Genomic DNA, 18,857 nt, shown 5'->3' with positions numbered 1-18,857 from the left:
TGTCACCCCTTATGTCTCAAAGCACTTCACTGAGTCATATACTGAAAGCAAAATCATGACTAATAATATTATAAGGTATATTATACAGCAGAGTTACTTACCTGATCTTGTAAAAAGATATTATTAGCCAAGTGAACAATGTCTTGAGCTGAAACGATGTCTCCCAAATAATCTGAAACGTAGTATTCTCGCACCATAGACAGCACCATCAAAGCCTAAATAATAGAAGCAACTTTTTTAAATGTTAATGGACTTTATTATCCTAGCTCAACTACTTTCAGAAAACTACACCATTATCTATTCTCTACCACAACAAATGGATAACACATCAATGAACTCATGCTAATCATTACATGACAAGATGAACACATTCATACTGTTGCTCCACTCCTGATGAAAATATTTTGCTGTGTATATTTTGAGACTGTGATGACAATTCAACTGTATCTACAATAAAATATAATGAGATTAATGCAAATTCTGATTATATATGTAAAAATATTGGCAATGGAAATTAGTTTTTAATTTGTCTTATTATAATATGCAGTACAGTACTCATTTTATTTGTTTTACTGATGAATGAAATACATATAAGCAAATAGCAAATACTAATAAGTGAAATGGTAAAAAAATATTGTTGGAAAGAAGCAAACAAAATTTTTACAAAATTTCTGTTAACAGGCATTTTTATGTGTAGGTTCATGAAAGAAAATTATAAATGGAATATAAGCATACAAAAGTAAACAGTATAATACAGAGACAGAGGAAAAGAGGACTCATAAGGAAAAGGTAAAAAGTATAAAATAGTAAAATATATAGAAATACACAGTACAGTACAAGAATAAGAAACCAATGAGATATATATAAGCGAATGTCATACAATACTGTATAGGATAAATGCAGGTGTTGAAAAAAGCTTTCAGTTATTGGAAAACAAAAAAAGCTTTCAGTTATTGGAAAACAAGTCAGTACAGTTGCCAATTAAAATTAATACTTTTTTTGCTTCCTTAATGTATGAACTTAAGAATACCTTTTGAGATATATGCTGAACATACCTTCAGGGATGTCTAAGAAAGTGTTACTACTTTGACTTTTTGCCAATAACCTGGGCACTGAGAGACTGTTTATTACATGTAAGGGTTTAAAGGCTTTATGTTCACTATCAACCTTATCACCTGAAATCATTCCTTCTAGCAAATCCATTACAATATAATGTTAACTAGCTGTTACAAAATAACAACTTCTAATTTTCTTAGAAGCTTATAAGATGTGGCAACAAACACTATGGCTTTAACTTACCTCAACAACCAACTGCCTGTATTCAGGCTGAGGAATTGTATTCAGCACAGTCTCCACCTCAAGTGCAAACTTCAGCTCTCCTGCTGTCATCTGTAAGAACACAAGATTTACATTTTCACAAAAACAAATCTCAAATCAGCTTAGTAAGTACAACAACTCTATTTTGTATAAAAGTCAAAACATTATTTCTGCTTCATACTGGGAATGGTCTGGCTGAAATCCAGAAACAATTGGGATTGTATTATTGAAGCTTGTCAGGCACTTAATATTTCAGATGCTTCATTAGATCCTGATCCCAAGAAGTTGAATGAAATGCTGAAGGCTATTTTAATAAGATATGTCCATAGAACTGATGGCTATTTTAATAACATATGTCCATAGAAAGGTCATAAAATTTAGGACAAATGACCAGCCATGGTTTGATGATACATGTAGATGAGCCTACCATGACAAACAGACCAACTTCAATGCATGGAGATGAAATCGTTCACATGAAAATTACACTAATTTTGTTAAGTCTCACTGTGCTGCGAATAGAACTTATCATACAGCCGAGAGAAATTACAATAATTCCTTGAAGAGGAAACTTGAAGGAACTACTTGGCCTCATCTGTGGTGGACCAAATTGGCATCATCTACCTCTGGGTCAGGCTTGTCTTCCATTCCACCACTACTAACAGATGATGATAGATTGGTTGGTTACCGGCCCTAGGGAAAAGGATGAATTGCTTCATCAAGCTTTTGAAACTAAGCAATCAACTGAGGATGCCCTCTCCCTGATACTTGTCATCCTGAACCTATTCTTACCGAATATGCATTTTGCTCCAGGGGTGTTAAGAAAATTCTGGATAGTGTAACCTTGATAGCTGGGGTGGAGAAGAACCTGATGGTTTCTTCCCTTTGTTTTTTAAGAAAGTTTCTGTTGTGTTGTCTCCCAAGATAAGTATACAGTAAATTCCTGTATTCATGTTCTCACGATTAGCGGACTCACCTATTAACGGATTTCTCTATGGAACATATATACACATTATTCACGGAAAATTCGCCCATTCGCAGTATTTTTCACTGAGAAATATTCACTATTTACTGTATTTTCATGTAACTTTCATGACTAATTGCACTTTTTGTGATAAAACTATTAAAATACTCAGGTACCAGGTAGTGCTCGAGTTACGATAATTCACCGATAATTTGATTTGGCGATGGAGTAAGCAATTAATACCAATACAACAATATTTATAAAAGATTTTATAACAACAGCTGTTTCGCTTGTATTTCAACCATCGTACGGTAGTAAACAATTACCGTAGTTATGTTACAAATGACGTTAAGTAGAATAGGACCGATATATTTTTACATTATACCCTTATTTGCTATGGATAAAAGATCGGCAAGGAAATATACTGCTAAATTTATGCTGCAAGTTGTAGCTGAAGCTGAGAAAACAACGTTCAAGCTGCTAATGACTATAAATTATCGTGCATCAGCAACATGGATGAAACTCTACCGTAATTAAAATTGGAGAGAAAGTATTTTAATCAAAACTACTAGGCATGATAGAACACATTACTGCTGTTTTTACGCTGAAAAACGATAAATACGTAAAGCTCATATTATACAGTAATGAAATCAAGTGAAAATAGCGAACAGAATCTTGATCTTTTTTTACACAAAACAAACATGCCCCCAAATGGCCAACGTCATCTGTTAAAGAAAAAAAATAGCTAAATTAATTTCACAATGAGACGTATTTAAGTTATGTTTCGACTTAAAAAGACTTCGTATAACAAAAAATAACCTTGCCCCATATAAATAAAGTATCTAGAGATTCATTTACGCTAACTAGAATCAAGAAAAGGGCTCTGAACTGAGTTAATACAGCAAAAAAAACTTACCGTGTAATTGATTTCCAAAAACAAAACATTGATCGCTATGATCGCAATTTATAATACAAAAACAATATAAGAATATATACAATATTATTGGATACAGTGAAGTAAAGCATAACATTTTAAAAGATCCATGGAAGACATGCATATTCGTTATGTTGATGTTTGTATAATACAATATTAATATGTGAATATAGAGTACAGTACTGTATAATGTAGGTTAGCTACCGTATATGTATACGATATACCATAGTGTAGGCCGAGTTAATTCTTGTTTGTTATTCAATTTCTCTTTGTATTGAATTATCATAAGACACTCTGCATGAACCTCTAGAATTAGCTGATATTAATAATTACTATAATGTGTATGTATGGAGTATAATTTATAGTGTAGGCTTGGCTGCCATATATGTATACATGATACTGAATACCCTAGTGTAGGCTAGGCTATATTAGAGATAAGTTTCTTCCAACAAACGATGGGTTTTTTGGAACCTAACCCCACTGTAAGTAGGATAATACCTGTGTAAGCATTTTTAGAGTTTTTTTTGTGTTTGAACTATCAAAATAGGCAGTTCTAAGTGTTTTTAGAAGGGTTCTAAGTACAGTATTTGCAGATTTTAGTTATTCACGTGGGGGGGGGGGGGCGGTTGCAGTGCGCATCCCCATGAATACGGGGGGTTTACTGTATTCTATATATTTTTATGTAGACGTAGCATCTTTGCGGATGAGCCCAAGCTTAGTAATACAGTGCCTGTTCCAAAGAATGGCATATCTGCATATTGCAGTGATTACAGGCCAATCTCTATTTTTCCTGCTTCTGCAAAACTTATTTTTAAGCCACTATGTAATTATGTAGACTCTAACGGATTGTTAGCTGATAGTCAATATGCATACAGTCAATCCACGCCTATTTGCGGTTCCAGATTCACGGATTTCTCTATGGTACATATACAGTATACATATTTTAAATTGTTCACGAATTTTAGCTATTTGCAGGGGGTACTGGTACACATCCCCCACGAATACTGGGGGTCTACTGTATAGGAAGCAGTTAGGTACCTGCGATGTTCTTTTAGACTTTACTCACCATTTGCAAGGGAACCTTGATAAGGGTTTTGAGTGCAGAATAATTTGAATAGATTTTAGTGCTGCTCTCGATTTAGTACATCACAAGGCACTTATATTTACCGTATAAACTTCAGAATCTTGGGATGGGTGGATATATTTTAGGATTATTTCAAGATTTCCTTACAGGTAGGCAGCAGCGAGTTGTCTGGAGTTCCATAAGGTAATGCTCTTGGTCCACTGTTATTTTTAGTGTATACAAGTGATATGGTTGGCCTGGAAAACAAGATTGTTCAGTATGCTAATGATGAAAAACTTGTGGGTGTTGTAAAGTCTCCACTTATGAGAAATGAAGCTGCCCTCAGCCTCAATTGGGACATGGACCAGATTAGTGGATGGTGTAGTCAGTGGGGTATGAGGCTGAACTCCAGTAAAACAAAAACACTACTGATTAGCAGACCTTGTAAAGATTTCCCACCCCATCCTCCCCTTCAGGTGGATCGAACTTTGCTGAATGAGTCTGAAGCTTTAACTATTCTAGGTGTAACTTCTGACTCACATCTAACTTTTGAGAAACATCTAATGAAAGTTTCAGAAAATGCTGCACGAAGTTAGGTATTGTTTGTAAGGCCTCATATATTTACAACAGTGATAAAATCAATGCAACCTGTTTTAGGTCGTTTGTGCTTCCTTTACTAGACTACTGTTCTCCAGTGTGGATGTCTGCTTCTAAAAGAGATTCATCTCTTTTAGATAGAGTGGTTCATGGTGGTAGGTTTCTTGTTTCCTTAAAGTAGCAGTTATGACTTGGACCACTGACAGATGGTCTCTTGGCTGTCACTTTTTCATAAGTTGTATTTCAACAGAGATCTTTCACACTCACAATTGATCCCTGATCCCCTTTACCTACTGAGAGCAACCAGATTCGCTGAACAGCAGCACCGATATGCAGTAAATGTGCCTCGCCTCACTGTCGAACTTCTCAGTTCCAGAGGGCCCTTATTCCTCACACCACTGGACTATGGAACAGCCTCCCTGAGAAGTTCAAATGAAGATGCAATGCATTACTATCCTAATACTATTCTCCTTGCATTTTAATAAATTTTTATCAATTTATTAATTTATTTTTCTTTTTTGATAAGTGGGATCTCTTGTTTATATATTTCCCTTTACATATCCTTACTTCTTCCTAATGAACACCATATTCTTTGGAAGCTTGAATTTCAAATCAATGGCCCCTTTGGTCTTGTTCCATATGAATAGGTTTCATCTTCTGAATAATAATAATAACAATACATACTACTCTGAGGCCAAAGCTCCCGAAGAGGGCAAAAATGTTCAAAGTTTTTCATAATCACAGATAACTCCACTGAGGCAGAGAGATCCAACCCCCTCAATTTGAAGACCTAAGATTAGGCCGAAAGATAGCCTGTTACTGCAGAAACTAAGAGGTGCTGGTCTCCACAAAGGTATAGATAAAGAAGTTTGCAATGCGCTAAATAGATATTCTGACCAGAGAGCAACCCCATCTATGACATCAATCACAGAAGATGGCCCACTTTCCTTGGTATGCTTCTGCAGAGGAATGACAGTAGTACCCAGACATCTCTCTCACTGACCTTTTTGAAAAGCTTCTCTCTTGCAGGATACGCTAGATAACCTCCACCCGTGAAGTTGGAGAGACAAAGCTGCCTGATGGTAACTGCAAAGGTGCGGGTTACACAAGAGGGTGAGCAACTGGGGCAACTCTCTTGGCACTTTGACCAGGAGTGTCAGCAGATCTGTCTACCACTTGATATATGGATAACAAGGAGCCACCAGTCATCTGAAGACCCAAGGTGATGAACACTGTTGATCACCCTGTGGAGGAAGTTAAAAGGTAGTAAGGTGTATAAACCCAGAATGTTCCAAGGATCTTGAAATACATCCTCCATCACTGCCCAAAGGTTTGGCTTGGGAAACAGAGGATTGGAAGTTTTCTATTCAATCTAGTTGCAAACAGATCAATCGTGGTGGACCTCCAACATGCAAACAACCTTTCTGCTACTGAGGAATGTTGGGACCACTCTGTCCCCACCAACTGACCCTGGGGACTGAGCTGATCCACTAGAATGTTCCATCTGCCCAGCAAGTATCTGGCTGACAACTCTACAGCTTGAAAATCTACCCACTCATGAATCTGCAATGCCAACTGACACAAGGTTCAAGACACTGTCCCCCCATTTGTACTAATACAGTGTCCAAGGGCATATCCAATACCTTACCTGCTGCTTGGGGATGAGATCAGACTTCTTCCTAAGATCACAATTCCCATATTGAGACAAAAAAACTAGCAGATGATCCACGCCCTGATGAAGGCACTCCCTGGAGGAAGCCAGGACTGACCAATTATCCAGGTACTGTAGAATGCAAATACCCTCTTAATGGACCCAAGTTGAGACTAAGGTGATCACCTGAGTAAACATGAGGAGCTGTCACCAGTTCGAAGCACAGGACATAGAAATGGAACACTGTCTTATTGCAGACAAAGCAGAGGTACTCCCAAGAGTCCCGATGGTTGGCACTTGAAAGTACGCATGCTATAGGTCAATCAAATGCCTGAAGTTGCCCTCTCTGATAGAATTTAACACTGAACATGCAATTTCCAGTTCGAAACAAGTCTGCTGAACATACTCATTCAATGCCGAGAGGTTGATGACAGGTCTGCAACCCCCAACTACCTTCTTTACAAGGGAACGGCATCTGTAAAAATCTGAAGACTGACAATCTACAACTTCCACACCGCCTTTCTACAGCATCTCCACCTCTGCCAACAAGGCACAAGATTTCCACAAATCTGGGAATAAGTTGGAAATAGTATTGGTGTCATAAAGATGGGTGGAAGAATGTCCTTGAACTGAAGTCTGTACCCATCCCAGAGGACTGATACAACCTACAGCCTAATGCCTAATGGCATGGTACGCAACTCCCTGCATGTGGCAGCATAGGGAATTGTACTCTAAATGACCTCCTCCTACCTTCCTGAGCTGGCCAGAGATGGAGGGACAAAAGGACAGGGAAGACTCCCTGCCCTTCATGAAAGAGGAAGAAGACTGACACTCCTGTCTGGGCTTCTGAAATGCAGGCTTCTTTGGCACACCCAACATCTAGGGCTTTGTTGAACCTGAAGAGTTAGTGAAAGGTGTCTTTGCCCCTGTGAGAGACTGAAGTGCACAGCAAGGTTAAAAATAAAAGTCTTGGGAATCCTATCTCCAAGGCTTAATTGCTGCCTCTACCTTTCCTGGAGGAAAATACAGAGGTGAGCTCAACACTAAACTGATATGCATCAAGAGGCTACTATTGTGGGCAACTGCCTGGAAAACAAGGAGAGAAAAGTATCTCTCCGGTGAAGGACCAGATTTGCCCACTGATTGCAGACCTGGTGTGCCAGGAAGGTAAGAGTACTACCTCTAGACACCAACAACTTCCTGTGCATTGTTCTCTCATCCATGGATGAGATATCCGTCGCAGCTGAGTCTGTGAGAGAGTTCATCCACAGGTCTACTAGAGAAAGCCTGCAGCAACACCACTGCTAAGGACCCCAACACACTGGCCTCTGTAGAAATGAAAGAGAAACCATAAGGGGGAGGTTGTTTGTCAGCTGGCACAATGACGTCCAACCGCAAAGGAGTACCCTCCGCATCCTCTAGAGCGCGGAACCTTCGCTGGTGTGAAAGCATTGGAGGAAGGGGAGGAGGAGGAGGAGGAGGAGGAGGAAGGGTTTGCTTAATCTGCTGCAGGTGAGCAAATCCCCTGACCTGTAGATCAGTGCATTCATCTCCCCCAAAACACCATGAACCAATCAAGACCGTGGCAATCTGACTGGTGGTGCCCAAAGCTAGATCCGTAGATGAAATTGTGGGTAGGTAAAAAGCCGAGGTCACCTCCCCGAGATTACTGTCTCTATGAATGTGTGAAATAGCCTTCTGAAAATGCTGCTCCAACTTGGGCTGAAGGGGTTCTGGAGGGGAAAGTCCCTCAGGACCTGAAGGATCCCCACATGTTCGAGCTACCTCCTCTCCTGAAGATGAGGAGGCCACACCAGGGCTGATCCTATCCAGCAGTAGATGAGCCTCTCAAAGGAGAGGGCAGATGGGACCCTTCAGGTTCGCAGTCCAAGCAGAATTCAGACCTTGATTCTGACTCCACTGTGGGTGGCCTGATACTCAGTCACAACCAAGTATAACGACAGAGAAGAGCAAGAGACTGTACCACCTTACTCGGTTGCCCAGCAGCAGATACACTGGTGGTTGGTTCATCATTCTTCTTTTCTGCCACTGAGTCTAGGAAGGCAGCAAGCAATGGACTACCTGAAAGATTAAGAGTAGGCCAGATTTTACGAAGGTATTCAAATGAAGATATCTCCATAATGGCTTCCTCATGCTCAGACCAAAGATGAATGGGTTTGTAAGTCATAGGAGAGCTAACCCTCCTAGGGAGGGAAGATCTAGGTGTAGGTGAAAGAGGGATGGCAGCTGGTAGCAAGAAGGAACTGGAAGGGTTTGGCAGTGTCACCGAAAGAGTGTTGTTCCAGAGAAACCAAGCAAAATCTTCCTGGCCTTCTTACCCCCCTAACCATACTTCTCCCACTCAGGTGAGGACCACAAAGCACATTCAACACAGAGAAAGGAACGAGTACATTCCCTACCTTTGCAAAAAAATAAAAAAAAGTACATACGGGTCTACCAGTGTGAGAGACATTAAGTGATCGCTAATGCTGCTCATGTCCCCCACACTGGCACTCATCACATTCTTCTCCATAGAGAAAAACAAAACCAGTCACATGGCAAATCCAAATCTAAGTACTCAAAGGAGGTAAAAGGCAATAACAGCAAGCTACTCATCCACATCCATGAATCCAATGGCATGATGGATAGAGGGAACAGGAGCATTCTCACATGGTGCTAGCCAAAGAAAGAGTGAAGTGGGAGAGGGATATGAGTGACAGGTTACCCTTCTCACCCTCCCATCTCCACCAGTTAACTAACTTCTTATTAAGATTCAATGGCCATTCCAGCTTGCACTGAGGAATACTCCATATATGACAGGAAATGGTTGTATCTCCATAGTAACAAAGCCTGATTCTAAAGTTTGCAATGAGGGTGAGAAAAGCTCCTATGAACTAGAATGGAACTCTTTTTTCAGAAGTTTGAAAATCTTCTAAGAATAATTTTTTAAAGCAGTCACACACCTACTGAAGTTCTATGACAATCAAGTACTTATGAGCATATTTATAACAATAAATGCCAAGATCATAACTGCTTCTGTCATCTTGGGAATAAGAAAAAATCAACAATTACTAGAACAATGGTACTGAATAGATCAACACTGCACTGACCACAGAAGAGTTCTATTTTACCTTCTGATATGCTTCAATTTCTAAAGCTCTACTAGAAGGCCCCAAGGTCTGAAAGTCTGACATCAAGTTTCTGAGCATACTGCAAAAATGATGCTGGTGAAGATGTTTCTCCCAAATGGGAAGCTCTAAGGGAAGATCTTCTTGGTAACAAAAGGTCATTGAACTATTCTTGTTAGGACTACTAGCCATCATCAAATTCACTGAGTTCTGCATCTTGTGCAGTATACAAGTCTGATTAAATAGGAATGAAGAAAGGCATAAACATCTAGACTATCCTAAGAATGTAACACTGGAGAAGCATCTATCGTAAGTCTGACCACAGCCTCAAACACTGGAAATGTCCTGGTTCAGAAGATCGGAATGAGTCAGATCAATGGAGCAGCTTTATTCTGTGGTCTTCCCTAGGCTTTGATACTCTGTGAGGGGAAGAGTGCAACTGGTTATAGAACCTAAATGTACCATGGATCTAATGGTGAAGCAGCTCTGATCTTTAATTATCACTCCTTGCCAGAGTGTCCACAAACACACCTGTGGTCACGGCACCAGTTACCTGTTATTAGAACAGTTGTACCACAGCTTTAACTTCTGGTATTGGAAAGGCTCTGATCATTGCCATGATCTGACCTCTTTGTCTCTGGTTTGCCTGCTACCTTTGCTTCAGTCACAGCCATCAGCAGCTTAACTCTCCTTGTACAGGCATGCTTCTTCATCATAGGTCTGGACAGTAGCACAGCTAATGGAAGTCAAATGCTGGATTATCTAACTGGCCACGGCCACAGCCATGGTCATGAATACTGTTGATTAATTACACAGTCCTGTCCTTGATGAGCCCCTGCTTGTGGTGGTCCCGTGAAAGGTATGTAAAATGGGTTCCATTACAGGGCTCCTTCCACTTGCCAACAGGAGTCTGTCTAGAAGCAAAAGGGTCTAACAACTCCCACTGATCATTGGGGATACTGTGGGTTAACTCCTGGTGAAGTTCAAATAATGGCTCAGTTTAATGCACCTCACAGGGAGGCTCCATCTGGCAAAGATGAGTGTTCCCCCCTCTGGGGTGGCATGGTTTCCTCCTGTTTGGCCTTGGAAAGAGGAAGCAATGGGATGTTTACAATCAAGTAGTAAAGATACCCCTGTAAGAGAACTGGGCTGTCACTAGAAATGGAAGTAATCCTGCAACAGATGACAGATTATCTGAAGAGAAAATCTCTTTAACTATAACATGTGAAGAAGATATAGCTACAGGATCAGAAACAGCAGTTGAAGGCTCTGAAGCTGAAGAGTCCTCCTTAGCAAAATCTTTAATGTGCCTAACAGTACCTCTTGGAAATGAGTCAGTTCCACTGGGCTGTGTTCCTTCACAGAGTCCCTCTCAAAAGCTAAAAGCCAAATAACCATTGTAAACTGTCTTGGTGTAAAGCTTAATGAAGCTGCAAGAAAGCCTTACAAAATATACAAAAATGTCAAGAACGTCTGAAAATAATATCTGGGATGAGTAAAGCAGGCAGTCACTAATTGCTAAGAAACAGGAAAAAAAGCCATATGGAAAAATGTCAAATACAAAACACAGTATAAAAAGTCTTGGAAATATGATGGGAAAACATACAGAAGTCAAACCAAGACAAAGAAAAAAAAAGCAGGATGCTGAGAATCAAAGACAGAAGAGATTTACTCCTCGAGCAACAAATAAAAAACATTTATTGGTTATCTAAATGAACTCATTCTATTGAGACATGGTTTAAAGTTACTGAAAAACCAAGCAGGCACACACTGAAAAAATAATTTGCCTTCCCAAAAATACTGAAATCCCTACCTGTCAAAATTTGCAAAGAAGAATATGCTTCTCCTACATGAAGAAAAGCCATTCTTGCTAAGAACTAAAGAGAAAATAGTACTGTACCTACAAATTTCTCTGTGGGGAAAGTGATTGCTAGTGAAAAATCACATTACACAGAAGCAATTAAAATCACCTCCATAGTTGAAAATTATTCCTTGGGAAAACTAAATGGTTTTGAAATGAAGATGCTAAAGTTGTAATTAACTGAAATACTGCTGTCTTTTGAGAAAGCAGCAATATCTGGAGAAACTTGTGAGATGGACACTTAGTCACAACCAGCAAAAAAGTCAAGCTGACTACCAGACATATGGGAATCTGACAAGGGAACACTTACTCCCACCTCTCTATTGCCATTTTTCCTTAAGGGGATTGAAGTGATTTGAGGAATTTGTCAACCACGAATGTGGACTAATTTAAATATGGGTTTACTGTGTGAAACAAATCCAATTATCAAATATGCTTATCATAAGCAACTGTACTCAAAACATACCATTTTCTGTTGGTTGCCATTATGAGTCACATGAAATATGTTTTACAGTTTAAAGTATAACTTAAACAACTGAGAACAGAGAACAAGATAGTGAGCATTATCAATAACCTTTTAAGTGTTTTACTGTATCTATACTATACTTCAAAATTTATAACAGCTGAAATACTTGAAATAGCATTTAGTATGCTGAAATTAAGTTACTATAACAACTGCTTAAAGTGACAGCAGGCTCTAGGGGATATTCGTATTGCTAAATTAAGCTGGCCTTATGCTGACATGGGATCCTGCTTTAGAAAAGCCTGCAAGTCAGTTATCTAAACAGCAGTTATGATGAAAGACAGTTCTGCTGTAAGTCAGAATCAATGTTACACAATAAGAACTGAGTGTCTTTTATGGAAGATACTGTAAAATCCTACACTAAAGGTGGAGGCAGAATCATCTGTTTACAATGGACAATGCAGGCACTAATGCCATATACTTTCTAGAGAATACTGTTCATTATATTCTGTGTTGTATCAGTTTTACCACAGGCGCAAGAGTAAGAATCAGTAAATGTCTGGACATTTAAACCTAATGAATTATTAAATCAGTAATAACACTAATCTTACAAATTATTCATGACCAACTATGGCACTCATGGACATAATGAGTAAAATTAAAAGGAAAAGTTAACAACTCACCTCTTGTGTTAGACTTTGAGGTATCACTTTACCCTCAATGTTTATACCTCGGCACTGTAATGAAATAAGCACAATTAAAGACAAATTTGGTGTTCAGTAGTCACACATTTCTGACTTATATTTTTCTAGATAAACATACCGTATGACTAAGCATCATATTCATAAACAACAATATCAATTTTGATAATCCTATAGCTACTAGCATTTAGTTACTTTTCAATCGTTTATTACTTTGATAAAATGTGGGTTTTTGAACCTAAACTACAAAACAGAAAAACCTTTCATATTATATGCACTGAACTTCAAAATATTAATGGTTTAGAAAAAAATTCTCCTGAAACAGTGGTGGCAAAAAAAAAAAAAAAAAAAAAAAAAAAAAAAAAAAGAGTGGCTTGCTGATTAAATTTTCAATGATCTATTACAATCCTAGGCACTTCATTCACAGAAGTTAACTTTCTGGCCGAGGGATAAATCTACTGGACTGTCATTGTCTGTCTAATCCAAAAGACATATAAACAGGGTTTACCAAGATGCAAATATCCTCTCATAATTGAGAACTGTAAGGTGCAAATAAATAAAAAGCTGTGACTGAAAGAAAATTTGAAATGTAAATTTGACACTTGATTACATGCCTTACTGATGTTGAAATAAAAAATATAAAGTAATTTTAACCTCCTAATATCATACATTGGTAAATGGATGAGAACTGGTTGCTTAAATCAATAAAGAGGTAGTCAGCAATGGATGAGGCCTCTCATGACAAGTTGGAAAAAATTAAGCTTATCTGTGAAATTTCCTCATTCTTAAACTGTTCCTGTATAATAATCACAAATATTTTTTTAGGATGCCTTCTTTACTGCAAGAGTCATTGGTGACTCTGGGATCCTCTCCATGTCCTCTTTGTACTGCTGTTTTGACCACATTACTCAGTGAAGGGAAATGGCAAGATCTCTTTCCTATACAGTATTATGGAAGTATCTTTTATGACAACTGTTAGGCCAATCTGGGACTCAGCTCTTCATTCACCATTTATTACTTTTTCAATATACCTCAACTCCTTTAACCCTTAAACGCCGACTGGACGTATCGTACGTTGACTAAAATTGTCTGTTGGGTGCCGAGTGGAAATACCGTACGTCGACTACAAAAAATTTCAACCTTCGGTCAACTTTGACTCGACTGAAATGGTAAAAAAACGCAATTGTAAGCTAAAACTCTTACATTCTAGTAATATTCAATCATTTACCTTCATTTTGCAACAAATTGGAAGTCTCTAGCACAATATTTCGATTTATGGTGAATTTTTGAAAAAACTTTTTCCTTACGTCCGCGCGGTAACTCGGCCGAAAATTTCAGAAATTCTTTCGTCATTTTGTCGTAATGTTTGCACCAGTTTATATTAGTCTTTACATAAAGTTTTATATATGGAAATGTGCGCAATTTCATATAGAATACAAAAAAAAAAAATAACTCATGGCTGTAGCTTCTATCAGTTTTGAAATATTTCCATATAAATCACGATAAGTGCCAAAATTTCAACCTTCGGTCAACTTTAACTCTACCGAAATGGTCGAAAAATGCAATTGTAAGCTAAAACTCTTACATTCTAGTAATATTCAGTCATGTACCTTCATTATGCAACAAATTGAAAGTCTCTAGCACAATATTTCGATTTATGGTGAATTTTTGAAAAAACTTTTCCCTTATGTCTGTGCGGTAACTCTGCCGAACATCTTAGAAATTCTTTCGTCACTTTGTCATAATGTTTGCACCGGTTTATATTAGTCGTTACATAAAGTTTTATATATGGAAATGTGTGCAATTTCATGTACAATACAACAGAAAATAACTCATGGTTGTAGCTTTTATCAGTTTTGAAATATTTCCATATAAATCACGATGTGCCAAAATTTCAACCTTCGGTCATCTTTAACTCGACCGAAATGGTCGAAAAACGCAATTGTAAGCTAAAACTCTTACATTCTAGTAATATTCAATCATGTACCTTCATTTTGCAACAAACTGGAAGTCTTTAGCACAATATTTCAATTTATGGTGAATTTTTGAAAAAAAAAAAAACCTTTTCCTTACGTCCGCGCGGTAACTCAGCCGAACCTCTCAGAAATTCTTTCGTCACTTTGTCGTAATGTTTGCACCGTTTTATATTAGTCGTTACATAAAGTGTTATATATGAAAATGTGCACAATTTCATGTAGAATACAACAGAAAATAACTCATGGTTGTATCTTTTATCAGTTTTGAAATATTTTCATATAAATCATGATAAGTGCCAAAATTTCAACCTTCGGTCAACTTTAACGCGACCGAAATGATCGAAAAACGCAATTGTAAGCTAAAACTAATACATTCTACTAATATTCAATCATGTACCTTCATTTTGCAACAAACTGGAAGTCTCTAGCACAATATTTTGATTTATGGTGAATTTTTGAAAAAAACTTTTTCCTTATGTCCACGCGGTAACTCGGCCGAACATCTCACAAATTCTTTCGTCACTTTGTCGTAATGTTTGCACCATTTTATTTTAGTTGTTACATAAAGTTTTATATATGAAAATGTGTGCAATTTCATGTAGAATACAACAAAAAATAACTCGTGGTTGTAGCTTTTATCAGTTTTGAAATATTTTCATATAAATCATGATAAATAGAAAATTCGACTTTTGGTCAACTTTAACTCGACCGAAATGGTAAAAAAACTGCAATTGTAAGCTAAAACACTTACAGTCTAGCAATATTCAATCAATTAACTTCATTTTGCAACAAACGGGAAGTCTCTAGCACATTATTTCAATTTATGGTGAATTTTTGAAAAAAACTTTTTTTACGTCCGGCAAGATTACTTAATTCATGCATCATTTTGTGATAATATTTTCTCTGTGTTGCTTTGATCGTTTTACAATTTGTTATATACCAAAATCATTGCAATTTAGTGTACAATACAAAAAAAAAAAAAATAACTCGTTAGCTTTAACCGTTTTGCTCACAGCGCGATTTGTATACAATTATATATGAAATTTTTTTTTCACGCTGTCATATATTTCAATATTTATACATGATAATGATATTTTTTTTCATTTCTGATGGTTGCATACTAAACTTCAGGCAATGACAAAAAAAGGAGCCAAAAATGAACTCTTAATCTTAAAAACTACGTATGCTGTGATTTTTTGAAAAAAACTTTTTTTCCGCTTCGGCGCTAACTCCTGAACGCCGCCGGCATACGACAGACACTTTTGTAAATAAAGGCTCGGCGTTAGAGGGTTAATGATTGAAATACCATTACTGTCACTGACCTCTGTGTTTCCCTACTGTCTGTAGTGGAAGAGAAAGGGGATGATGATCTTGGCTTCCTCTGAAGTCTATTTGTCAACTTATCAACTCAGCATTAATAGTCAAGATTAACTAACTACAGACAGGGATTAAGAACTTCCCACTACAATAACTTGGTAGCTTTGTCATATCCTGCAGTCTTTGAGTATCTAACCAAGGGTCATGACTCCTGATGCCAAATTTCTGTTTGACCTAACCCTACACCCCATGCCTTTTGATCAAGAATGTTCACAGCTTCCTCTACCTGCCTGTCACTACTACTGGTTTCTCATCCAACTGTTACATAGCTCAATTACTCACTGACAGTCACCATGCTCTGCTTCCCCCTATCTCATACATAACCTTAACTGCCTTTGAATGGAGGTGTCTGTGGAGCCTTCCTGAATTGCTCCCTGGCTAAACTGTCTTGGTGTACATGGCCAATTCTGCATGGCTTATAATACCTGCTGCCTCTAACAGACCTGAAGTGGTGGTCAATCTTTTCTCAAGTCCTATCCTTCTACTCTGCTCTGTGCTTTATGGGTTCCTTACATCCTGTTGAATTTCAGTATTTCATAGGTTCCAGCCTTTCTCCTGATATGGACCAACATTCTGGAAGCTGACATGTTATAGGGTAAACTTTAGAAGTCATCATATTTGTAGTGGCCTGAACAGTTTTTATTCCTGCCACTGGTTGTGACCAACCTTCAAGTTGCACTATCTTCATCTTTGCATCTGCCATTATCTTGGCAAAGGCATTGCACTCTCTGGTCTACAAACTGTGACCCACTTCACCAGAGAATTGGGCCTCTTATCCATGAAAAGGAACAGGTAGCTTAAAAGATCTATATTTTGGATTTCTCCAACCTATAAGTCAAAGAAATTCTACTTTCCTAATTGTTGCTCTTCTCTCTCCTTGCAGCACACACCCTTCTCCATTTAAACTACTCAGTAACTTAGGTAGACCATATTTCACACAGCAGAAGTTTCGCCAAGGAGCAAACAGAATTTAAGTCCTTTCTGACCTACCAGCCTACTGTGCTGTATCCAAAGCCTCAACTAGTAAGTTGTACCATAGTAATCTTGCTTGTGCTAAGATGCACAAGGGAAGGCAGAGATTAAAAAGTTGAAAAAAACACTCTAAAAGACATATAAGTATTCTTGATTGTACCAAGAAGCAACTAATCTTCTGTAATCACAGAGAGTAAATAAAATTAAATACCTACTATTGTACAGTAAACCCCCAGTATTCGTGGGGGATGCGTACCGCAATCTCCCCCACCCCCCATGAATAGCTAAAATCTGCGAATACTTAAAACACCTCTAAAAACACTTAGAGCCGCCTATTTTGATAGTTTAAACATAAGAAAACCCCCTCTAAAAATGCTTATACCTGAGTATTTTAATAGTTTTATCACAAAAAGTGCATTTAGTCATGAAAATGATATGAAAATACAGTAATCAGTGAATATTTCTCAGTCAAAAATACCACGAATGGGCGAATTTTCCGTGAATAATGGGTAGATACGTTCCACAGAAATCCGCGAATACGAGTCCGCGAATCATGAGAACGTGAATACGGGGGATTTACTGTACTGATTTTCAGAATTTGAACCCTCCAATAAACACGAATACACATTAGCTTAGCTTAGGCAGCTAAGAAAAAATTATTTTAGATTTTCAAATTACAATGTAAGAATACAGAATTTTATAAAAGAAAGTCCTGCAAACAGCCACACCATACTTTGACAAACAAAGCAACCAAGTTTAAGGTTAATACCATTTGACACATAAATCTGGAACTTCCCATGATGAAGGAGGTCTTGTCCATTACCTTTTCTGCCCTTTACTTATCAACAAAGACAAGTGAAAAAGTATGATGTTTATAATTTATATGGACAGAGTTTTTGACAGTTTGTTGTTTCTTTATGACTTCAATTATTATTATGATCTTCGTAGCACTTCAGCATTTAACAATGCCAGCAAATAATCTCTCCTGACTCTCTTACATAGTTAAACAAACTGTCACAATTCTTCATTCTCACAAGGCTAATCTTATTTGGCTGAAAGAACACAAAGCATACATGCAAAAATTACCTTCTCCAGAATTTTCCAGATGCGTGGATAGAAATTACGAGGAACACGATTCAATGCCCCATCTAGACGACGACGTCTCAGCCACTGCCCATGACGATCACTTTCTGTATCACGTGCTTCTCCTTCTACATTGCCACTACCCAGGAAGCTACCAATTGTGCTTTTCTAAAAATCAATAAAATAAATAATCAACCCAGAGGTCTCTTCAAGATTCTAATCAATCCATCTACTAGAGTGTCTTCCTAAACTATAAATTATCCCATATAATTTAGTTTCCTACTGTACATTCACCATAGCATAAACCATTGAAATCATAAATGGATTTAAAATACTACCTAATACAAAACTGACTAAAATCCACAACTTCTAACTTTGGCTTCTGTTATGAAAAACATGCTTGTTCTGGTAAAATCAACCAGGTAAATAACAAACAAAAACCTTACATTCATGGCTATAAATGTATCATTAAAGCTAATATCCTTTTTCTTGTTGAAACTTACTCTTCATTCTTGTCAGTTTCATGTTAAATTCACTAGAAAATGAAATAATATCTCTACTTTTAGAACACACACAACCTCACCTGAAAATTCATAACCTGATGTTTGAAAGCAATTACAAAATCTAGTTTTTTCAAGGACACTACTTAAGTAATCTCTCATTTAACAGCATTTCCCATACCAGCAATGTGCCCAAGACTATACTATTTTAAAATCACTGTCTTTTTACTTAGAAATTCCTTCAAACAAGGTGGAATTACTAACAATATTTTG

General features: G+C 37.6%; 1 protein-coding gene across 14 annotated transcripts in view; it reads right to left on the bottom strand.

Annotated features, from left to right (window-relative positions):
- The window catches only part of LOC136831460 (probable phosphorylase b kinase regulatory subunit alpha), a 239,786-nt gene that overhangs the window by 18,584 nt on the left and 202,345 nt on the right, over window positions 1-18,857 (bottom strand). For 13 of the 14 annotated variants that reach the window (XM_067091940.1, XM_067091944.1, XM_067091947.1 and 10 more), the window contains 4 exons: window positions 18,088-18,252; window positions 12,659-12,712; window positions 1,300-1,389; window positions 102-215 (listed from right to left, as the gene is read on the bottom strand). In XM_067091940.1, the coding sequence (XP_066948041.1) occupies window positions 102-215; window positions 1,300-1,389; window positions 12,659-12,712; window positions 18,088-18,252 (423 nt within the window). Of the gene's footprint in view, window positions 1-101; window positions 216-1,299; window positions 1,390-1,943; window positions 2,008-12,658; window positions 12,713-18,087; window positions 18,253-18,857 lie in introns of those variants that run through there. The other variant, XM_067091949.1, reaches the window with a different exon arrangement.

Source organism: Macrobrachium rosenbergii, chromosome 48 (assembly GCF_040412425.1).
Source record: "Macrobrachium rosenbergii isolate ZJJX-2024 chromosome 48, ASM4041242v1, whole genome shotgun sequence".
In the NCBI taxonomy this organism is placed as follows: domain Eukaryota; kingdom Metazoa; phylum Arthropoda; class Malacostraca; order Decapoda; family Palaemonidae; genus Macrobrachium; species Macrobrachium rosenbergii.
This window is presented reverse-complemented; position numbering and strand designations above follow the sequence as displayed.